At 37.3% G+C, this 25,501-nt stretch overlaps 1 protein-coding gene across 3 annotated transcripts in view; it reads left to right on the top strand.

The window, feature by feature from the left end:
• The first annotated feature begins 2,866 nt into the window (after nt 1–2,866).
• LOC150081224 (SAM and SH3 domain-containing protein 1-like) overlaps nt 2,867–25,501 on the top strand; it is a 181,570-nt gene continuing 158,935 nt past the window's right edge. For all 3 annotated transcript variants that reach the window (XM_090379442.1, XM_090379441.1, XM_090379440.1), the window contains exon 1: nt 2,867–3,653. In XM_090379442.1, coding sequence (XP_090235568.1) covers nt 3,072–3,653 — 582 coding nt within the window. In that variant the 5' untranslated portion in view covers nt 2,867–3,071. The remainder of the gene's footprint in view (nt 3,654–25,501) is intronic.

Below are 25,501 nucleotides of genomic sequence, written 5' to 3'. Positions count from 1 at the left end.
CCTTCTCTTTCCCTCCCTATTCTCTCTCACTCCACTTACTCTCTCTTTTTCTTGTTCTCTCCTACACCCTTCCTTCCTTTCTTTCTTTCTTTCTTGCTTTACCATAAATCTTATTCTCCATCTTTCTCTCTCGTTATTTTTCTTACTTTTCCTACTATACTCGCTCTTACTCTTTCTTTCTTTCTGTCTTTACCTTACATTACTCTCTATATCTTGCTATCGCTTCTCTCTCTTTTTTTTCTCACTCCCTAAGTTTTTTTTTCTTTTTCTCCTTCTCTGTCTCCATTTTCCTTTTCTCTCTCTTTTACCTGCCCCTTTTTTCTCCCTCTCTCTCTTCCTTTCTCCTTTTTTTCTGTCTCTCTTTTTTCTCCTTTTCTCTCTCTCCCTCTCTCTCTCTCTTACGTTCTCCTTTTCTCTCTCTTTCTCCTTTTTCCATCTAACTTTTCTACTTTTTTCCCCTTTCTCTCTCCTTTTGTCTCTCTCACTTTCTCTTAGTTTCTCTTTTCTCTCACTATCTTGCTCGCCAGTCTATATATATGAATAGACAGAGTGAGAGCATATTGTAAGTTGCATTTGTATTCTGTTTACAACAGAATGGATATGGAGCTCAATCGTGGATTATTTTGATTGGTATCAAAATATTGTAATTATATCTCAAAAACTCCTAATCCCAGACTATCCAGAACATAAATATATAAACAGAAAACACACACACACACATTTGTACATTTAATTAAAGAAAATTTAATGTTTGCTATCATCAGCATATAATAAAAGATTTTCACCAGATGGTGTAAATCTTTCGTTATATACTGATGACATCAAACGTTGTAAATCTTATAACTCACTTAGTGCCTGTATTAACCATCAGACCTTTGTTAAATTGTTTTATCGTTGGACCAAACGCAACAATCTAAGTATAAATACCAAGTGGTTTCTTACAAAGATCCTCGTAAGACGGTTTGGTTACAGTGTAAAACACTGAGAGACCAGGTTTCATTAAGAGTTATTCTTCCTCTTCTGGCAATACTCATTCAACTTAAACTTTACTCACCACTCTGGTGTTTCCCCTGTTGGAATTCCCATGTCTTCTTAGGTCCCGAGATAATGGGTCCTTAAACAACAGGATTTAGCAGACATTCAGAAGAACCCCATTAAAGGAGGTATCTTCCGAGGACTTCTACTGCTGTTTTATATCCTGGAAATCGGCAATGTACTTTGAAGGGGATAAATTATTGTATTTAAAATAATAAATGATTTTAAAAATATATTTCTCGTTTCTTTTTACCCGTACTTGGTAAACAACCTCCTTAAATTGTGTAAACGTCGCCACAATTGTATTTTAAAAACAAATTAAACGAACGGTCATATCACAATACAAATGGCATCGTTAACAACCTCTTCTGAAAACGAATTGTTTGTTATTTTTGCCCAGGTAATCTCTCTCTCTATCGCTTTCTGTCTATCTGGCAAATTTGTGTTTCTTGCCGTTTCCTGTGTATGTCACAAGGACATTCCAGCCAACTCCAGACATTTCTTTACCCGAAAATTGATGATCTCCTTAAACAATCCCTCTCCTATAATGGAGGATTACCGCCGCATCCCCTCTAGCTGAATGGAACCACGTGAACCATTTGTGTCCAAGTTCGATGAGACACGCTGGCTGTGCCGTTTCTCTTAATGAACGAGTCCCGGCCCATTAATGCCAATTAGCAGGAATTCGGACCGGCTAAACCCAAGCATGCCTCGTATTTTACTCATTCTGCAGCTGTGTGTAGGATCCGGTTGCGAAGCCTTCAATATTTGTACTAAACCCACTCTAACTAGAAAAACGTGTTCCTGCAACCTTATTGTCCTGTCTTGGCTGTAAATCTTGTCTCGCTAAGGGAGCACACCCGCCTCGCGCTTCTCTACACCCCCTCGAAACCAGACTCCATTCGCGCAGTCTGTTTATTTTATGTTTCTGTAAAAAAACTTTGCAAATACAAACACGCTTTTAGATTGCGAGCGCCTTTCTTTCTCAGACAACAATGACCTTTACATCCGACCTTGAGAGTTTCTTGTTCCGTCTGTGACCTTCTTCTAACGGAATGCTCAGATGTCAACCCCAAGCGTGCTCGAAGAACGCACTGCTCATGGCTGTGCCTTCGAGAAGCCACGTATGCAAAGAAGTCAGGGGTCTTATATTTATCTGATAAATGGCGAGAGTTCAATGTTTAAGAACCAACCCTCCTTCCTTACTCAGTTAAACTTCTGCGTTGCATCACTTGCCGCCATACTGCGTCTAAGTCCCAGACACAAAATGGGCGAACACCTCCACATTCTTTTGAAAGAATGCAGTGTGGACTTGGTTACTTCAATCCGTCGGAGGAGAAAGTACAAGTGGGTCACGGCAAGGATTGTACGTTCGTTTAACGTACATTTTTAATTTAATTTTTATTTGTTTAATTTAAGGAGAGTATTAGCGGCAAGTAATTTGCATATTTAATAGAGCTAAGTGAACGTAATTCAAAGCCAAGTAATCAATACGCAAATGATCTCTACCTTTACTTAAACAGAATCGACTAATTTAAGATCCGATAGATTTTCATCCTTCGTTTAAAACGAAATTTAAAATCCTACGTTTTTTTTTTTTTTTAATGGCATTCACACAGCTATTCCACTTATTTTATTTTTATTTCCTAAAATCAAACGCCCTATTTCATATTGCATTATTCACTAAATCGGCATTATAATATTCGTGCAACGTGGCAGATATCTGACACCAGGTGTCTCCGCAGTCTTGTCCCGATACTACTTTCTGTCCAAATAAAGCAAGCTTATAGTGGGCCAAGATCAACAGTTGAACACCGGACAACAACGTACATCCCCACGGGAACCTACAACAGGAGGGGTGGAGACCAGAGCCCATTCCACGCATGCGCACTTCTCGTTCTCCGGAGACCTATTGAAGACGACAGTTCCATTACAGCTTTGCAGTGGCAATGGGCGCCGACGGCTGTGCGGATAGTGGTGTGGCGGTGTGTGACGGACGCTGGCTTAGGGTTGGCACGGGAACACGCCGGTGAACCATGGGCGAACAGAGTATAGTGAAAGACTGGCTGAATTCACTCCAGTTAGTGCAGTACGCAGAGGGCTTCATTGACAATGGGTACGACGACCTGGAGATCTGTAAACAGATCGGAGAACCAGACCTGGACGCGATTGGAGTAACGCACGAAGCTCACCGGCATAGGATATTACAGGCAGTGTCGACCCTGCTTCAGCAAGGCGGTACTTCGGTGTATTTTACGTTGGAGGAGAACGCGCGACATTTGAGTGAGCCGAAAGTTAACAGCGGGGATGATACAATACCAGCTAAACCTCCAGTACTCGGATCTGGGGCTACGTCTACCCTAAATTCTTATCACCATCTAAGGAAGCTGCCGAAGCCTAAAGAAACTATAGGAATAGCCGCTGGCTATGAGTATGACCTCGCGAACACCGGCACCCCTGTTGAAACGCCCTTGTCAGCAACTAGGAGGTATTTGGACGAATACGAAGAAGGTAAGGCAGAACTGGGAAGGTATCCCAAGATGCAGCTAAAATCTTTGGTAAGAGACAAATTAATCAGAGATGGGATAAGGCTTAGTGCTCAACCATACACCAATTCGGTGAGTATTAGAAGAATTTGACATTTATTATTCTGAGCATTTAAAAAATATTTTTTTAAAGATTTTGAATTAAAAATTAGGTTACGAATCCGAATAATAGGCGTAAGATAAATCAAATTTAAATATTTGACATTAAATTTTAGTTTCTATATCCCACTAATATTCTGTGAGTTTCAAAAATGAATAAAAAGAATTTTAATTATCAATCTAGACATTGATTTGTTAGCTTCAAAAAATAAATAAATAAAATAAAATGCTATTTCCCAATCAAGATAATGATTTGTTAGTTTCAAAAAAAACATGTCTTAGCAACCAAGATAATGATTTATTAGTTTCAAAAAAATGTCACTTACCAATCCAGAAAATGTTGTCAGTTTCAAAAAAAAAAAAAAAAACGTAACTTAGCAACCAAGATAATGATTTGTAGTTTCAAAAAATGTCACTTACCAATCCAGAAAATGTTGTCAGTTTCAAAAAAAAAAAAAAAAAAAACGTAACTTAGCAACCAAGATAATGATTTGTTAGTTTCAAAAAATGTCACTTACCAATCCAGAAAATGTTGTCAGTTTCAAAAAAAAAAAAAAAAACGTCACTTAGCAACCAAGATAATGATTTGTAAGTTTCAAAAAAAAAAGTAATTTACCAATAAAAATAATTTTCTCATTTCACAAAAAAAAAACTGTTAATTTCAAATCCAGTCCGTGCAACTACGTAATTACATTGTTACGTCACGTATGTTAATTATTCGTGATGTCACAACAGCAGTTTTATGATCTGGAGCTTATAAAGTATGCAGAATAAATAATTAAAAAAATACTCACTCGTGTGAAAATGATGTAAACAAATTAGGCCTTCTTTTATACAGTCATATAAAATTAAAGTTTAACTATCCTTCTCTCGACGTTGCATAAATTAATGCAAATTAATATTCTACTTCTCTGTAATTTTCATAACCTTCAATAATTTCGTAGCGTGTTGAATGTAATTTTTGAGTTTTTGTCTCGCCGTTCATATGTAAATTGGGTTATTAAATTTTGTAATAGTGCAGGCTACTGGAGGAGTTGGCACGCAAACTGAGTGTGAAACCTTTCTATGACCTAACGCGGTTTTTTTTTAACATCGGAAATATTTTAAGGCTGCGTCAAAGGATAATTAATTGCAAATGACCACAAAAGATGGAGCCACAAACAATCGCGTTAAAAAGTTCTGAACTTTAGTATAGTAACACGAACATATTGAAATAAATAAATTAAAAAATCAGTGACTAAGAAATCGGTCACTTAACAGACAGTGAAAGAACTCTTGGCAAAACCTGTTCTGATCTGTATTCGTCTCCACGAATGCATTCCTCATGCAAAAACATGCGGTGAAACCCTTTGAAAAAAAAAAAAAAAATAGTATTCGAAGACACGAGAAGTTCTACATAAATATTCGTTGCTCAAATGCATAGCGGCCTAATCATATGGTGATCTGCCCGTGTAACTTCCTGTGTACATTCGCATTCACCTCTGGATGCTTTAACTTCGTCTCCCTACCAGGCTCGCGTTAGATGGAAGGAGATAAAGACACAGGCAAGGAACCCATCAGCGTCAAAGTAGTGCAAATTATGTACCCAGAATTCTTACACAAAAGGGCCGAAAATCGATGGGTTCCTCCTCGTTTGCTAATACCCCCCCCCCTCCTCCACCCCCGAGTGACTTGCCTAATGTGTAATTAGAAAACGATGCCTAGCGACAAGTTGGAAAAATCAGATAGACACAGTACCTGTGTGCCTCAGCAACGTCAGTGTGTGATCAGAATTATAGAATAAATGTAACTTTATCTGATGACAGGCGAGGTTAAGCACTCGAAACGTTCAGCACTAACAATGCATTTTCTACATAGTTGGTACCTTTTGCACCAAATGTAGTTCTTCATTGAAATGAAGTTCAGGGTAACCTATTTCGTCATCTTAAGTATAGCACCTGATCAAAAAAAAGAAACATTACCCTAAACATTATTAATATATTATCGAGTTATTACTTCCATTATTAGCGTGAGTGCACGAAGCTTATAGCAAAGATTATTATGTTTATTGACTTGGTACAAAATCGATGTTGCCTCTATCAGAGTTCCGTAATTAGTCTGACTGGTGTTCGCCTCTCCCAGGGGTTTGTTTTGCAGGCTACAGAATGGATCAGTGCCCCAATTACTTGCCATCGAGGATGGGTTTTCGCTGACCTAGTAGAGAATGTCAGACACTGGGAGGTAAACTCGCCTGTGGGGAAGCTTTTTTTAACTACACAGCTGTTTATATCAAAATAGATAACAGCAACTGGATTTTCCTCTAAGCTGTTCTTCAGTGTCTGGCCATCTAAGAATTCAGGCTTAGGAACGCGTCGCCAATTACTTACGAGAAATAGTTTCCTCTTCAGTATTCCTGCAAAGCGGTTTTGTGCTATTTTTTTTTTTTTTTTTTTTTTAATAGCAATGATCAGAATTAAAAACTTGAGACCCGGTAGATGACCGTTAATATTCATTAAAAATTATAAATTTTAAAAAGGTAAACTTTCCTAAAATATATTTACTAAATTAGATAAATATATTTAAATCGAAGGTTACATACCACTTTTACGTGTATGGGATCAACAGCTGACATATTTAAGAACTTCGGTTATATTATTAGCGATAAGTTTTTTCTCACTCTAAATAAAAATGAGTCGAGATTACTGTATACTTGTATTGATACTTCATAATACTTCTATTTATCTACACTTGAGGATTTTCTTCACATATACTTTTAAACCTAAATTAATGCTGACGCTACACCAGCTTTAATTCAATCCTTTTCACCATTTTGAAAAATGATAAAAAACCAATATTATCCTTTTAACCACAAAACAGACTCGTCTATTCTTTTCATTTCTTTTAATCTATCTATCCAGCCTTTCTTTAAATTTGCATAATCTTTCCACTACCAAAGAATTAGATTGGTATCGATGTTTTAGGGCACAAGGGCAACAGAGGCCAAAATGTATGTACAAAGGGTTATATAGAAATGTATTTCAATGATCTGAAGGATAATTTCCCGATTATCCATTCTTAATTTAATCCATGTCTCCTTGTTCGAGTGTTGTCCAAGAAAGAGCAAAGACACCCTTAATGCTTAGCTTACTTGACCCTTTTAAATCTTCAAATACGACAATCAGGTCACTACGTAATAACTGGTTTCTAAAAGTTGTAATTTAAAGAACTACAGTCATCGTCTCTGTACCCTTTCTAGAAAGTCTACTCGTCCTTAAAATGAGGTTTCAAAACCTGTATGCATTACTCAAGTTGAGGACTAACCGTTCCTTTATAATCACCTCCTTGTCTCGACTAGCATAGTTCCTCTATATCACTGAAAAAGCGCCATAGTCTAGAGGTCTGCTTGCTACTTAATCAGAGGGTCCAAAAATTTTCTATACATTTTTTTTTTTTTGTTTACAAATCTATAGTATTCATTATAGGTCATCCACCTTACAAGTTTCAGTGGAATGTTTCCTATAGTATGCTCCATTTTATGGCTGTTACTTAAGTTTTGAAAATCAGTGTACAAAATTATTTAAAAGTCAAAGCACACTTTTATTTTAACGTCTCTGGAAAATTACAGAAACTTTTATTATTTAAGAAACTCAAAAACATTTACGCATTTGTAATTTTTATTTATAACAAAAATTCTTCCAGCTACAAACAAAATACTTAGTTTTCTAAATATAATATATTTTTAAGAATTTTTTGAAATGTGTGCTTTGACTTTGAGCAATTCCTCCATCCCTTGACAATCATTTTGAAAAGTACGACGTATTGTTGATTTAAGTTTTGGAGTGAGTTGACGTTGCCCTTGTGGGTAGCACAGTGGTTCTCCCTATGGCCCTCGGGTAGAAAAGACCTGAGTTCGAATCCCATCAATGATGCGGAGAATTTTTATGGACACTTTTCAAAATGTGGTTGAGTTAGTGGGTTCATGAGAGGTTTGGATGGATTTTTCTTCCAGAAACTCTGGTTTTTCATCCAGCAAACAGGCAGATCAATCACAGAGCACGCAATATACTGCGCAACATGATCTAACTCACTGTACAACAACATAAAGTTGCAAAATTAATAATGGATTTGCTGTAGCAACAAAAATCAATGTATATTCGTCACTGTAGTCAAGCCAAAATATATTTTTTAATACACTCATTTCAATTTAAGTAATTTTAATTATTATTTCTGGAATGCAACGAGCGTTACGTTAATTCTCTGTCCACGTTCTTGTGTTGCCACATCATAATCCCTTTATCATTTTCTCAATCAATTTTTTGTGTTTCTAGGTGGAGATACAACATGCCCAACTGGATTTCTGTCACTCAAATTCTTTTCTCTTAGCAACTGTTGGGATGCCTTTCTCTCTAATTATTTTTTCTCTTTCGTTTTTCCGCTCTCTTGCTTCTTTCTTACCGTTATGTGGGTGGCATCTCGTGTGTCTGCATTCACAGGTTCATTAACCTTCACGAACAAGCAGTGGAAATATTCAACTATGTATTCTCAAGAGCTTTACAGTTTATAACTGCTTTTTTATGCTAATGTGCGTTCTTTTGGATGCTGTATAATTATTGGCTTAAGATAATTGACATGTCTAGGACGACGATAAAAACCCTGACTTTAAAAATGTAACTACACATACTGTCGTTCATGTTTCAAAATTTATACAAAGAAACATGTATTTAGACTAATGCGCATTTTGGGCTAGAGCCTCAAGCTGCGAACAAATTTAGACTATGTATATAAAGTGCTTAGCATCATAATACACAGCCATTTCTGAATAAACAGAAAATTTTTAAGGTGGCATCGTTTTAGGTTATATCTCATATTGTGAATACCTTCACAACGAGTTGCCATGATATTGCACTACTTCGAATAAGTAACGCTTCACCTAAGGAGAAGACTAGTGTTACTTATTCTCAGATAGGTACCACCACCCAGACAGCACTGTTTCAGGGCTATTTGGCCCTTCGTCAGTGAGTGGGTAGGTACCCAAGTGATGCAATGATGGCAAAAACAGTTATGAAGTATAACTCCACAATACTTCATAACTGTTTTTGCCATCATTGCATCACTTGGGTACCTACCCACTCACTGACGAAGGGCCAAATAGCCCTGAAACAGTGCTGTCTGGGTGGTGGTACCTATCTGAGAATAAGTAACACTAGTCTTCTCCTTAGGTGAAGCGTTACTTATTCGAAGTAGTGCAATATCATGGCAACTCGTTGTGAAGGTATTCACAATATGAGATATAACCTAAAACGATGCCACCTTAAAAATTTTCTGTTTATTCAGAAATGGCTGTGTATTATGATGCTAAGCACTTTATATACAAAGAAACATTTAAAAAATTCCATTCTGCAAATCCGAAAAAATAATTGTTTTCATTCCAGAATGTTACTCTCCATAATCATTAATTGCCGGTTTAAGAAACATATTTTGTTCCATTAAGTTTCTAGCTATAATTACAAGTTTATTTTAATTATTTCCGTTTTTGAAATAAAGGAATAAAGCTAGTACTGGTATTCACGCAAGTATTTTTCATAATTGTGTATGACATTCCAGCTTCTTTGGTACCTCTTCTTCATTGCTTTCATGTGTGAGTGAAATATTTCTTCTTGTTTATCAAAAACACAACAAGAATTTTCTGATAATAGTCCGATATATAAGAATTGGATCTTCACGCTCGTATTTCATCCCAACTTTTGAAACTAAATCAACATTTTTTTCAACAATCCTTCTGTAATTTGAATCCTCCTTCTCCCACAAGAAGTTCTAAATAACATTTTTGAATCCAGCCATGAATCATTCAGCATTAGCTGCCTAATTTGAGGTTACACAAAGAATTCCTCTTTAATTTTCTGTAGATAGAGTTGGAAATTTGCAATAAATGTACTTGAAGTAAAAAATTGTTTCATCAACCTCAGTTTTATGTAAGGTGGAATTAATAGCACTTTGGATGGTTCAATCGGCTTTCTAACTTCTTGATTTATGTTTCTGTTTTCCTTGGTTCGACTACCGTTTTATTCTGACATTTTTCTCGGATCATGAAAACTGTGCTTTTTCCATTCTCATCTTCAACAAAACTTAGATTATAGACAAGAATAACACTGATTTCCAAAATCTTTAATTTGATCTATCCTCTGCATCAAATTAGTTTTCTTTTTCACTGTCCGGTTATTTTTCTAAACAGATGCCTTTCTGGGGTTGTGCACACAAACGTCTCTTAATCTCTTAGATTGTCCAAAAGAGGACAGTCAGATCAATCAATGACCCACCTTTTAGAAAAAAAAAAAAGGTAGGTCATACCTTCCTTCGCATGTATTTCCTGAATATTACGCCTACTCTTTTCATAAAATGGAGCGTTCCTCAGTGACAGCATGTGTTTGGACCATGCGATATAAAAGGGGAGGTAGACTAGATACTTAGGGATACCATACATATGAAATTCAGTGCGTGAACGGGCAAGACAAAAGACTTGAAACTGCATGGTAGCCAGTGCCAGACTTACTGGCATGATTACCTCGGAAACTGCAACCCTGTTGGGGATTTTCATATACGACTGTGTCCAGGGTGTATCCAGCTTAGTCTAATTCAGTTTTAGACGAAATACTTTTCCCCAACGTTGATCTTCCAAATATCTAGCCGTTACCATCCTCTTGTTCGCGGCACTTCTATGTCTTTGGAAATTCACGCTAATACTATTCTTAGATTGCTGAATGGAATTGGCTCTGTAAATAAGCTTACAATCTCAGCCATCAAGGGAAGGTAGTTTTCAAAGGATAGCTTAGCTATAGGAGACAACCTGTTATTGATTTACAGGGGAAGTTTTTCCTTTGGTTTTTCTGCATAAGCAGTTGAGAATACTCATTTAACGATATTTTTACAGGATTTGAGAACTACTCCAAGGAAGTCATTGAACGATGCTGCTCTATAACTCACCTTCAACTCTACCTTCCTGATTGGTTGGATTTCAAGCTGTGACTTTCCATCTGACTGAATCTTCAACTACCTACGGATTTAATGCTTCTTGCTTGCCATGAACCTTTGATCTTTTGGCATTCTACATCTTGCTACAACAGACAGAACTCTGACGCAGCAAGATGAAGAGCTCCATTTATATGTCTTTCCAGTTTTGTCCTTTATGTGTTCTTGTTTCGCTTTTCTTTTTATTTTAAACTTCCTTCTGTTTCTCATTATCCTAGCATGAATATGAGAGTGTCTGTGTGTATGTTTGGCCTCCTAGGAGGTGGGATTTATATGCCCTTAACTTGAACTGAGCATCTTCTTCGCTCCTTCCATTGGTGCGGAGTTTTTTGTTCTTACCTATTCACCTTGGTGCTCAGGAGAGAGAGCAGTGCTAGTAGATGTGGTCCATGTCCTAGGAAGTTAAGTGACTAATTACAATAACCACTTAATCTACCTAATAAAATGGCCACTTAGTGTATGATGTATGATGTGCAAAGTACTATAAACTGTGTGATGTGCAAAGTACTATATATAAACGTCATAAAAATCACATGGCTATATGCTGAAAACGAGGTACTCCAGAGTGTCAATAGCACCCTTCTGGTACATAACCGTCCAGCAATGGTTCGTTTGTGCAAATAAATGATATTAATAATGCAAGGAGATTGATCTTTTATTTATCAATTCCACATCATAAATGGCCAATATGCATTTTTTACAGTTCCCCCATCCCTTAATAATGCATCCAGGGGTGATATTGAATACGAAACAGTAATTCCATTTTTGTTGGATGAATATTCCACTCCACTGAAAACTGTACAGCGTCTTTTTTCCCCCCTAAAGTTTATCCAACCGCATATTTAGGGATAAATAATATATTTACTTACACAATGCTGGGGAAGTCACTCTTCTCTAATGTGATCCATGTGGAGGTGTTGTTATGGGCCCCGCATTTTTAACACCAAAATTCGACACGCAGAAAGATGGCCCATCTACGTAATATTTCGCGAGCGCATACACTTCTAAACAAACACGTCCCCATTATAAACGATCCCGTCCCCCAGAATTGGAGGCGGTGGTACACGTGGAAAAATGAGAATTGCTCCCGAAACTAGAGAATTATTGTCTCAGTTAGCGTCTGAGCCTCCCTTGAGTGCTTCTGGCGTACGGTCAATCACTGTGATGTCTTCCAGTCTTGTTAGGTTTCCACTCACGTTCATGGCCAACACAGCGTGTGCCCTTCGTTTGCTGGGCTCTCGCGAAAATCCTACCCCATGCGACAACCATTCTATGAGTTGGCTTGGCAGCTGGCCAGACTGAGCAATGGAAAAGGTCTCTTGTTAGCTGTAATGCGAGCCGTAGTAATTCGGAATAAAGTGAGGTAGGGCTGTATATTATGGGAATTGCCCACGAGGGGGCGTTGGTGTTTTCCTCGAGGTAGCGGTTGTAAACCTAAGTGCAGTTATTGAAAGCGAAGTGAAGAAGCGGATCTTCCAGGATTATATCATAATGGAAGCCGGTCAAAGGACAACTGGCGCTGGGCTCTCTTTCTTTTTTCTTCATGCAGTCGAAGTTATCTTTGCGATTTGCTCGCACACTTGAGAAACCCATCTTTTGTAGTTTTTCTTCTTCTCTTGTAAGATCCGAGATGTTTTTGGATTTTCATAGATATAAAAATAGGCATTTGGGTATAAATAAATATGACAAGCGAGATATACACGAAGGAATAAAGAAAGTTTTTATCGAAAATATTTCCACGCAATTTTAAAACGCATATAAACAGTTTTCAAAGTGGATCGTGGTGTTCTCAACGTCCAAGATTTTGTCTACAGTGAATTAAAAACAGAACTTTGGAAATTATGTAAACACTGCTCTCGTGCCACCTAGCGAGTGCTTATGAAACATTCCATCTAACGACACTTTTCGTTGCTAATGTCTGTGGAGCTATTAACCGCCGGGGGGGGGGGACCTAGCTGATTTAGTGGCTGTCTGACACGATGGTGGTTTGGTAATCAATGTACACAATAGGGGTCCATCCGAAAACTGCCTGTAAGTAATTTATCCTCGACGTAAGTTTCCCAGCATTGCGTTGCCACCGTAATTTCCAGTAGCGAAAGGATTTTGGGAAATGTCCGGAGGGAAAATTTTGGCACGTTGAAGAGGAAATCGTGGCCAGCCAATTAACAAATATAGTGGAGAGAACGGGTTGAGAGGTCATCGGTCTTTATGCTGTTTTAAGGAGAACAGAAAGAGATTTTTCATCCTTTTGAAAAGAAAGCAGATTCGTGGTGTCTCAGTTGCTCTACTTGAAGATGATCAGTCTGTTTCTGTATTCGCAGAGCGCGAGCACATTCCGACTTGATTTAATGTGTTTCGTGTGCTTCGATAGATGCTTGCTTTGTTCCTAAAGGGAGTTTCTTCGGCTGTTGTAAATTAAACCCGCTACAAGACTTGGCAGGAATGTACCGCACTGCTCCAAGATAAGTGACTGTCAGGAACAACATAAAACACCATCACGTGACTCGAGTAGCGAGCTTGCACTGAGATGGGGATTTGTTCGCAGACATTTTCTCGGAGTTTTCGTTTTCGTCCAAGATGGCGGATCTTCCCAAGCTCTCATAGAGTACCAGCCAAGGGGAGAGGGGAATGAGGGAACTCGTTAATGACATCCATTTTTGTGCACATCCCCATTTTAACACTTCTTAAGGTGTCAGGGATTACAGTCGGCAAGAAGGGCCGTTTAAACTGATGACACATAATTACCGCTCACCGCTCCACACACTCTAATTATCCACTCCACTTAAGGCCAGACCCAGATTCCAAGCAGGTGCCGACTCGACGCGCGTGTCACGAGGCATTAATTCCCAAGCGGGACAATTTTGTTAAACAAGGTAATTATTCAAACATCCCCAGACAAATTTGTGATAATAAGGGAGGGTTCGTTCGTTATTTTTCCCCCTTCCCACGTACTACTTAAGAGAATCCTCCCCCACCCGAGCTTATGCTCAAGGGTATGCGCAAAGAAGGGTAGAATTATTGCCTTATCTTTACTCTGAAGTTCGAAATGGGTTCCTAGGACTAAACATTGCATTAAATCTTGATTTGAGTAAAAAAAGGAACAGCAACCTCAACACATTATGTTTATGGTATAGTCAGAAAAAAACCACCAAACTTTTCTCTCCATTCGGTCTTTTGTTAATAATTACTCTGCATGGAAAGACTCCATTTGTGTTTAAAAAAAAAAAAACGTTAAAGATTCCATTCATTTTGTCCTTAAAAAAAACTACATTACATGCACGTGGCCTTGGGCTACTCCAACAGAAGTATTTGGATCTCTTCAATTTGAAAAGCTCTGGTTTCAATGGTCATATTTATATGGCGTAAATGCGCACTCTTGGCCCTCCCTCTAGATTTATATTTTTCGTTCTCGGCTCTCCTACAAGTAAGAATATACCACCTTCGTTCGTTTTAATGAAAGAGGGAGGGCCAATTTCCATACAACTAGTAGAACTGTCCACCATGTCAATGTATGACTGGACACTGATGGTTTTTGGAGCTCAGTCCGAACGAGAACCAACTTCTTTAGGTGAAGGGGTATTAAGGTGGTGGTTGGCGAGAGGTCAGGACTGTAGGCCAGCTGTTGCAGCACTCTAGCTGTACAAGGTTAATATTGTATGTTGGTTTTATAACACATTTGTTTTCGTACATTTAAGTTTATAATTTATACAGAATGTATATAATAAAATATTTTGATGAAATAAATAAAAAAAGTCAATATTTTATTACTGTGCAAGTCACTTAATCTGGAACCAGACTACTAAGAGCTAGAACGCGTTCTCTAGCAACTTTATGGACGCTGCCTAAAACATTCGCGCAATCTGGATGTGTCCTTGGATACTGAACAATTGATATTTAAAGGTCGCGAGATCGAAAGAAGACATACAATGAAAACCGGTGTATAAATGCTAGTGGCGACCTCTAGGCCACACACCTTTAATTAGAAATAAAAGCTGTTTATTGTGTGTGTGAAGTACGCGCTTCATAGGAGTGTCCTCTTCGTCACAAGGCGACCCCCGTAATTAGACACGATGGGTGAGGGCAGACTTGTTGACAGTTCGTGTAGCACACGAGATGGGCTCGCAGCGGGGGAGAATTTCGTACTTGATGGGGTGAAATCTGGGAGTGTGGAATAATTAAAGGACATGGCGCAGTTGGATGGCAGGAAAGGGCTAAATCAATAACAAAGACAGAGAAACAAAGTGAAAGGGAAAGACAGGTCACGAGAAAAACTGAAAAATGCAGCGCCCAACAATAATCAATAAATGAATTCTATTTAAGACAAATTGGGACTTAATATCCCCGTATAGGCAGTAAAGAAATTTAAGGTTAGTGGGTCTTCGTGGAGGCCATGAGTAGGGGGAAATATTGATATATAAATATAGAATGCCAAACGTACACATTGCTTGCCAGATGGAGCTGAAATCGAAAATTCTGTTTCCGATTTCAAGTGTAAACCCATGGAAACATAGACCCAGCTGATAAAGATACCAAAGATTTTGTAGTTACTAAAGACCCTCACAAATCAATTCGCCTTACCAGAATACCAGACAATCAAAACCATACATCCAACATTCTTGATCTTTTCCTTACCAACACTTAAAAGTGCACAGTCGATGTTATTGGTCTTCTAGACATCTCAGATCGCAAACTGATGATGGTCTCTTTTCCAACGAATCACCTGATTTCTTCATTTTACTGGTTGAATTATTATTTTAAGCAATTGTAAAGAAGTTTTTAATAAATCCAAACTCAATATCGAAAAGATTAAGAGCAAAAACTTGTCCGAATGGTAGTCGGGTATTCTGATTTCTTGCCAGCATTGGCCACAACTTCTGCCTATCCATACTTCCATTTTTTTTCTGGTTATACTCCGGCACGACAACCAAGTCAGTAGAGTTTATAATAAATCATCAATACAAATATTTATCGTATTTAATAGTCACGGGCTTGAACCCCGGTCTATTCAAGAAACGTGTGCTAATGCTCCTGACCACTCGGCTACGTCAGGCCTAAATCACTGGAACGTCAAGGTAATCTCAGTAACATCCTAATAGTTCTTTTTAACCTTCATCTAAATTTAAATTATTAGCATTTTACTTTCCCAGTCATTAACTCCAGCATTGATGGCATTGGCCGATTCCCTCCTATCATACCATAAGCATCCCGCTGAATGCTTTCCTTCGTTTCCAAACTAAAAAGATTAGAATAATCCTGAATAGTATTGATAGGCATTTGTCCAATCCTCGAAATTTCATGAACTACTTTTTTCTTTTTCTTTTTTTTTTTTTTTTTGTGAATTTAACCAATTCAATGCCCAAGGCCCTCTGCAATCGATGGACATTCAAGACGATATCATGTCAATGACACAATGATTATTTTTTTCTCTTGGAAACTCGATTTATTTTGTTCAGCAACCCGACCAAAAAATACATACAACTTCGCGGCCTCAGTTGCTTTGACGCTTAATACACATAACTACACAGCCTAGACCAATCTAGACCAATCAGAGCCTCCATTTACAACCCAACTCCAAGAGTCATTGAACAAACTTTTCCATTTCTTCATTTATTTCTTCTACTTCCATTATCTGAAACAAACCAGCTCGTGTATTTTGTGACAGCTCTTGTCAAACGCGTCACAAAACTAACTGACACCGTGGTCTACCCTTCTGACTGATATATGGCTTGGAATGACAATTTTCTCGAATTGTAAGATCCAAACCGGTTTCTAGTGAGCCTACCTTAAACGGAAATTGAAATTCAGTACTGCAATAATGCCATTGGCTTCAACAAAGTTTCGTAATCGAAATCACATAAGAATGTCTGAGGGTAGAAGAAAAATAATCTTTTTATAAACAGAAAAAACCACTCTCCAAGAACTACTGTGGCAAGGACCTTAGAAAATTTTTTCTGCCTATTAGAAGGCCGTTGGCGTTACATAAAACAGGAAGAAGCAGAATTTAATGCAGGAAAGCTTTTAAATTTAAACGGAGAAGATAATGGCGTGGCAGCTATGTTGTATTTATGTTCCAGCCGAGAGGGAAACTCTTTGTGGATGGCGCCCACAGATAAGGCAAAAATTATTATTTTTTTAGAAGGAGTTGGCACCAGAGAAGCGAAAATGTCTCAGTATTTCTAAGTGTATAAAAAGATCGCATTACCTCTGATTTGTGCTCACTATTTATGGAGACTTCTTGGTATCTCTGGCATCCTGGGAATTTAAGAAAAAAGAAAAAAAGGTAATTATATGTACAACAATGGACACTATTGGTAATTTCGAAAGTAATATTTAACAATGGAACGCCTTGTTTGTTACATAACTCAATTGTTGAGCGTTCTAAACAATAAACGGATTTTGTTTTTTTTTTATCCCACTTGTTGAGCCTTCTCAACGATAAACGGATTGTGTTTTTTATTTCAATTGTGAGCGTTCTCCACAATAAGCAGATTTTTTTAAATCCCAATTGTTGAGTGCTCTGAATAATATCCGTTTATTGTTTAACGTTCTCAACAATAAATGGTTTATCCAATGGATTTTGTTTTCTATCCCAGTTGATGAGCGTTCTCAACAAAAGTTCGATTTTCATTCCAGTTGTTTAGCGTTCTGAACAATAAACGGGTTTTTTTTTTATCGCAATTGTTGAGCGTTGTCAACAATAAACGAATTTTGTCTTTTTATCTTAGTTGCTGAGCGTTCTCAACAATAAACTGATTTCATTTTTTTTATCCCAGTTGTTGAGCCTTTTCAACCATAACCTATTTTGTTTTTTTATCCCAATTGTTGAGCGTTGTCAACAATAGATGGATTTGTTTTTTATTCCAACTGTTGAATTTTTTTATTCCAATTGTTAAACATTCTCAACAATAAACCGATTTTGTTTTTAATCCCAACTGTCGACCGTTCTCAACAATAAATAGATTTTGTTTTTTTATCCAACTTGTTGAGCGCTTTCAACAATAAACCTACTTTGTTTTTTATCCCAGTTGTTGAGCGTTTTCAACCACAAACCCATTTTTTTTTTTATTTCAACAATAAATATGTTTAATTTTTATCCCAATTGTCGAGCATTTTCAACAATAAATAGATTTTTTGTATTTTTAACCCAGTTGTTCAGCGCTTTCAACAATAAACCCACTTTGTTTTTAATCCCAATTGTTGGACGTTTTCAACCACAAACCCATTTTTTTAATTTAAACAATAAATAATATGTTTAATTTTTATCCCAATTGTCGAGCATTTTCAACAATAAATAGATTTTGTTTTTTTTAACCCAGTTTTTGAGCGTTTTCAACAATAAGCCCATTTTGTTGTTTATCCCAATTTTTGAGCAAAATAACATTAAATGGATTTGTTTTTTATTCCAATTGTTGAATTTTTTATCCCAGTTGTTGAGCATTCTCAATAATAAACCGATTTTATTTTTTTATCCAAGTTGTTGAGTGTTATCAACAATAAATCGATTTCGTTTTTTTATCCCAGTTGTTCAGCCTTTTAAACCATAAACCTATTTTGTTTTTTTATCCCAATTGTTGAATGTTGCCAACAATAGATGGATTTATTTTTTTATTCCAATTGTTCAATTTTTTATCCCAATTATTAAACATTCTCAACAATAAACCGATTTTGTTTTTATCCCAATTGTTGAGCGTTCCCAACAATAAATAGATTTTTTTTTATCCCAGTTATTGAGCGTTTTCAACAATAAACTCATTTTTTATTTCAACAATAAATGATATGTTGAATTTCTATCGCAATTGTTGAGCATTCTCAACAATAAATCGATTTTGTTTTTTATTCTAATTGCCAAGTGTTCTCAACAATAAATGGATTTTGTTTTTTTATCGCAGTTGTTGAGCATTTTCAACAATAACAACGGATTTGTTTTTTAACCTAATTGTTAAGCGTTGTCAACAATAAATGGATTTGTTTTTTATTTTAATTGTTCAGTTTTTTATCCCAGTTGTTGAGTATTCTCAACAATAAACCGATTTTGTTTTTTTATCCCAGTTGCTGAGCCAACTCAAAAATAAACGGACTTTTTGTTTTTTTATTCTAATTGTTGAGCGATTGTAGCATAAACAAAGGAAAAGTTGTTTTGTTACATAAACCCATTGGAATTTTAATTGTTCCTTTTTAAATGTGTATCTTTGTGTAAATAAGACCAAACGTTTGATGATTTCTCTGTAAAATTTGTTGCATCAGAAAGAAGTTTTTTTAGAATTGGCTTTCAATATTAAAAATTGAAAACCAATTCGGATTAAAAAAAGGAACTTTATAAGCAGAATTCAACTGTAGAAAAACACCTAAAAAAACTTTATCTCTGACTTTCTTTTGATGCAAACAACTGTTTTTTTTTTTTTTTTTTTTTTTATCTCTTCTCTTCTCTTCTCTTCTCTCTCTCTCTCTCTCTCTCTCTCTCTCTCTCTCTCTCTCTCTCTCTCTGTCTTGCATTTCGTTATAGAGAATATTGAGGCAACTCTGGAGAAAGTGCTATTCATTTATGTGATACAGAGCGTGACATCAGATTTTCCCTAATGTTTCTGAGCCTCTGGGGTTGCTAATGAGAATATCAGTCGACTCCCAGAGCACTGTTGCCGCATTTACAGACTGTCACACCTTAGATTCTGACAGAATGCTGCCGTCCTCAGCAATTCTGTCCGTGACAGCCCTCTCTATGGTCTACTGAACCACATAGCTTATTCTCCACTACTACCATCGAACGCGTGACGCTGAAGAAATATCCTTGTTACTGCACAGAACAGCAGACTTATTGGGGTATCAGTCGACTGTCGAGCTAAAATTGTGCTTTAAAAAAAAAAAAAAAACCTTTCCAGTTATTCTGGTCCCCAATTTTTTTCGAACTTTTGCTATTTGCTTATTTAATAATTATTACGTCATAAAAAGAAATTGCTTATTCTCAGTTGTTGTATAGAAACCAGAAGACGATTGTTAGCAATCGTCTGCTGATTTCTTTTTTTTTTTTTTCTGTTTATGGATAAAAAGAATTTCTTCAGAACGAACAGCACACGCTTTCAAACGACTGCAGCCATTTTATACATTAAAACAAACTCGCGACTGAACTTCATTTATGGACAGCAACATCACGCAAAATAGAAATTATCAGAAACCCAACGCTACTTTGAAAGATTTTTTCTTTTCTTTTCTTTTTGATTTTACTAAAAATTCCTCGCTGTTCTGATTTCTTTGGTTGCAAGCGCCACACTAAATGCAGCATCCATTTGACATCATCGGAAAAATTCGAATTTAAATCCCATCCAATGGAGAGAGTTCACCATGCTCAAAGAAAATGGTTAAGTCGGTGAATACCTTTGTTCCAAATTGTAATTCGGAGAATCTCAACTTAAATTCAGAAAACTACCCAAAAGGACAAACTTTGTTCTTAAGAGAATCAATTTTTAATAAATTTTAATTATCCCAAGATCAAAGCGGATAAATTTGGATTTATTTTCATGTTTAACCATAAAATCTTTTATATTTGAAAATTTCTAAAGATGTTTCGAAAAGAGAGTGTTCTTCAGGGAATTTAACTTTTTTTTTTTATTTAGAAAAACACAACTATACCATAAAATCGTATACAGAAGAGAAATCGGGCTTTGAATTTATGTATCAGGCATGTCTGCCAGGAATGGAAGAGAATTAGATTTTCTAAGATTGACGAAACTTTAAGAAGCTGAAGTCCATGTATCGCTAAGTGTTATATAAAAGGTTTCCAGTGATTTGAAATTCAACTCCAACGTCCAAACGGTAGGATGGGGGGATAGAGATACAGCAGGATGGACCATGAATACAGAATAGTTTCAAATCTCAGAATATCGTTTGGAGAGAGAGAGAGAGAGAGAGAGAGAGAGAGAGAGAGAGAGAGAGAGAGAGAATCTAAAATGTCCGTCTTCCATTCAGAAACATTCATCGATCTTTTAAAAACTCTGGCCCGCCGATGAATTTTCCTAAATCTTCTAAAATGGGTTCTGAAAATATTAAATAATTTTATTTTACTTTACTTTCACTAACATCAATTAATGGGTTTATTTAAATCAGACATTGGATTTTTAATAAAGCTCAGAGGAGCACGTTAAAAATAACACTCGCAGTGTTCAAACCTCGATGCCATCGTGTCAGCAAGCGAAGCTTACCCTGGACGGAGTACTCTGCTGGTATAAGCGAAAGTGATGAACTTTGATCACCTTATTAGGTGGCCAAAGTGTGGTACTCGGAGGACAGGTTAGGAATGTAGGGTGTATGTTGCAGCACTTCTTTTCTACCTGCCATGAGGCTGTTGTTGGGTTTTAGGAGCATCAGAAACTTAGGCCATATTGCGCTGTATATAATATGACCGTAAATTGCGTGTGTTCTGTGATCGATTTTCTGTTTTGCTGGAAGAAAAACCCAAGTTTAGGGGAGAAAAAACCATGCTAACCTTGCCCAGTCACCTAACTCAGCCATCTATTGAAAAAGATCTGTAAAAATTCCTCTCGTCACAGGCAGAATTCAAACTCAGGTCATTTCCACCCAGTGTTTGAAGAATGGTGATTATGCTAACTGTGTTACCCACGAGGGCGTGCCTGCCTATAGGCATTAAGTGTGGCATATGGAGTAAACAATTGTGCCTCATATCCATACCTTTCCTGTGCTGGGTATGGAGCGAATCTCTTTAGTGGGAAGAAGTCAGGATTCTCCGAGTGTTACCTGATGTGTTTCGCTTCTAGTTCGTAGTGGTAAATCTGTCCTCAATATGATGGACACTGTTGGCACTTCTGTTAAGCTTGCTGGCAATTTTCTGAACTGCTATGCAATAGCTGGTCTGTTGTTGTTCTTGAGTTTTACGGGCATTATTGACTAAGGTCACATTGCTTCTTGTATATTGTCTGTAAATTGGGTGTTCTGAGGTCAGTCTTCTGTTTTTGGATGAAAAACCAAAATTTCCAGAACTATACGACCCATGCCTGAGACCGATTAACTCGGCCACGTTGTGAAAAAATGCCCATAAAAATTCTTCCCGTCATCTACGAGATTCGAACTCAGGTCTTTTCCAGCCAGTGTGGGGATAACGACGATCCTACCAACAGTGCCTGCTTGCCATAGGCATTAATTGTGGCACTATGGAGTAAACAGTAGTGCCTCATATCTTCCCTGCTCTGGGTATGGAACGAATCTTTCTAGTGGGAGGAAGTCAGGATTCTCCGATTGTTACTCCATGTGTTTCGCTTCTGACCCCTAGTGGTAAATCTATCCTCAATGTGGTATGAGCACTTCTGTTAAGCTTGCTGGCGATTTCCTGAATTGTTGTGCAATGACTGGTCTGTGCTATCTAATCTGCTATTGTTGTTGATTTTGAGTTTTAGGCGCGTCAGCAACTAAGGCTGTATTGCTCCATATATATTGTCTGTAAATTGCGTGTGTTCTGAGGTTTATTTTCTGTTTGCTGAACGAAAACCGGAGTTTCCGGGAGAAAAAGCTATGCTACCCTCGCCTGAGAACGACTAACTCAGCCACGTTGTGAAAAGTCCCATAAATCACATTCAAGCATGGCAGAGTTAGTCAGTCAAGGGCTGTTTTTCATCCAGCGAATACATGGAAGAAAAACCCAAGTTTAGGGGAGAAAATACTGAATGGACTTTTTCCATAAAAGCATTGATTCCCTTGTCGCGGGTTGCCTTCGTACTGCACTAGCTATAAAGAAACGCTTATTCAGCCTGTACATCTCGCTATTTGTGTATTTTTTTTTTTTTTTTTTTATCGAACAGAAAGACTAATTTGTGCTATCCGGGCGATCTACATCAATTTTCAACGATTTGTAACTAAGGAACGTATTGCATTCTTTATGAAAAGAAGCAAATACAAAAATAAGCTAATTACTTTGCTTTCCATAATTGTCCTTGCGTTTTAAATACAGCAGGAGACCGAAGAGTTTTAATGGCAAAGAAGAAGAAGAAAAAAATCCAGCATTTCATTAAAGAATTCGTCTCTTAATTACGCATAGATTCCCCGAGATTTGGCCTTTCATTAGGCTGAAGAACGCGTACTAAAGATTAATAAGTCATGCAGTCAGCGCCATCTGAAGTCTAGAAGAAGTAAACCGCATCTTATTAGTTCTTAAATTGCCTCATATTACACTTCTATTCTTAATTAATCCTATACTGGCTTAAACGGTACGCATCTGTGGTAGGAAAAACAAAAATGGAGAAAAAATCTCTAATGAACATTTATAGGTGAGTGTTCCAAGGTAATTGGCTCTTGTGGGCGAAACATGCATCAAAATGGAAATACCTGAGGTTCGTCTCCTATAATGCGATCATCTAATGAGAATGCACTTCCGATAATCTTCAATTTCCTTTGTATAAATTGCTGGGTTTCTCACTAATTAATTTTAAATTGGATTAACCTCGTAATTAGATATCTTTTAGCTATTAAGAAGGGCAAATATTCATTGATTAGAATTGATTTTTTGCTCTTGCTATTTTCGTTTTACACACAATGGAGAGGGATGCTAATGCGTGGAATTTCATCCCAAGTACTGATGAGACCGAAATTAATAATATTGTTTGCATTTACTTTTCAAAACCGCCATCTTAGAAGATGGATATGTTAAATGAAAATTTAACAAATCAACTTACAGATGACCATTCTAAATGTCACCTGCTTCCTGAAGCTACATACATATACTATATTGTCAAAAATATCCAGCCACTCCTGGGATTTGGGAAAAAGGAACAATACCCACTGTTCATCTACGAAAAGTGTTCAAAAAAGAACACTTACACTAATATTCACCCACAGGTAGTTGTGATAGAAAGATGATGTTTTTTGTTTGATACCTTGAACTCTCTATAGCAACCAGACTAAAACTCAAACAATCCACGAAGAAATGGTCGCTGTTTATGAATAAGACTGCCCAGGTTAGAGTTTTGTTGCGCATTGGTATAAACCATTCAAATGTGGAAGAATCTCAGTGACCGATGAAGAGATCCCAGGATGTCCAAAAACTGCTATAACAGAAGAGAGTGTTGCAATTTTGAGGCATTAATCCTGGAAGATCACCATCAAAGAACTAGCTGTAGAGCTTCAAATTAATGTAAGGTCTGTGGAGAGCATCATCCATCAATAGTTGCATATGAGTAAAATGCTTCCGTAGCCGAGTAGTCAAAGCGGGAGTAGACGCGCTCTTTGAGTAGACCGGGGTTCAGGCCCCTGCTAAATATGGTCCATCTGCCAACCCGCACTGGACCAGTGTGGTAGGTTGCGGTCTATCCCTCAACATGAATCGTTGAGGAGGCTTCCATCTTGCAGTGGATCGATAAGGACTGCAATTTACCTTTAAAGTGTTTGCTAGATGGGTTCCCAGACTTCTGCCCTCTTACCAGAAGAAGGAAAGGGCACATGAAATGTTGTCGATGCCCCAGGAAAAGCAAGAGGAGATTTTTTTTCATGGATAGTCACCACGGATGAAATTTGGCTTCACCATTATCCTCCCAGAATTAAACAAATGTCAGAATAATGGAAGCATAAAGAATCACCATCCCAAAAAAAAGGCAAAGGTGCAACCAAGTGCTGGCCAACCTTCTTTCATAACTACTTCTGGGTGAATACAAATCTTTTTTGAAACTCCTCCTATTAGGAATAGGTGATGTCCAATAAAATTCTCTTTGGACCCATGCGTTTTTTTTTTTTGAAGACTATATTTTGACACAAGGGTAGCTAGAGGAAATAATTTTCTGTGAACTGAGGAATCCCGCAAGGGTTCTGTTTGTCACCCTTTTGAGATTTTTTTTCTTATTGATTTACACAGGTGATATTAGTTTTAAGACTATATTTTAACCCTCGATGAACGGAAAGAATGCAAGGGGGTTTTACACAATATCCAAGGCCATGAGGCGTGGTATGTAACTCCATACATTCGAGTTTTACGTACAAAATCATTAACGACCAAACCGAAGTTTTATGAGTCAACTTCCATAGTTTGCTAAACATAAAACGGAGATTTTTTAATAACTTCGTCTTTCCACACGATTAATAAGTGGAATCGTTTGCAATATCTAAAAGGAAAGATAAGATGTGTTCTGTTATTACTGGCTCGTATGGAACTTATGAAAGGGGGACAGCTTGCAGCGGCATCTCGTGAAAACATCCTGGCAAACCCATTAGTAACAATGTCAAATCATATGAGTGTCGGCTTCCTGCTAATCTTAAAAGTCTTTTCTGTTTTTATCTTTAAATCGATTGCACGGGAAATTGCCCAAGACAGCTTTGAATAAATCATTCCTAACTTTCTGTAAGTAAATTGGCATGCAGTAAAACTGGAATGCTGTTTCATTTTAATTAACATGCTGATGAATGATGATGTGGTCGGTAGAATGCAAACGCTAACTCATATTTCAGTGCCAACGATAGAGGAGGAGAAAAAATCGCAGTGTGTCCACAGATCCGGTTTAGGCAATCGGAAACAGCCACAGAGATGACTATTTTATTAACAAACACTCGCTTTCACATGCAATCCAATAGGACTGTAAGATAAACCGCATGCAGGATCATCTTAAATGCGCTTGTTTGTTTTTGTCAATTTAGAGCTGTGATTGTCCATCTTCCCTTTACAAATCAGTGCTCAGTAATTCAGCCATGGAATGAAAAAATCCCTTCTTATTGTCTCTACTAAATCCTCATTCGTTATAGTAATAAAAAATAGTGATAAATCTTCACAACTTATGTCACGGAGTCCTCGTGGTCCTTTTCTTGTATCAGATAATAATCATGCGCGAAAT

This window comes from Mastigoproctus giganteus, chromosome 8 (genome assembly GCF_048544385.1).
Source record: "Mastigoproctus giganteus isolate SK-2022 chromosome 8, ASM4854438v1, whole genome shotgun sequence".
NCBI lineage: Eukaryota > Metazoa > Arthropoda > Arachnida > Uropygi > Thelyphonidae > Mastigoproctus > Mastigoproctus giganteus.
The sequence above is the reverse complement of the archived record's forward strand: the minus strand, read 5'-3'. Positions and strand labels throughout refer to the sequence as shown.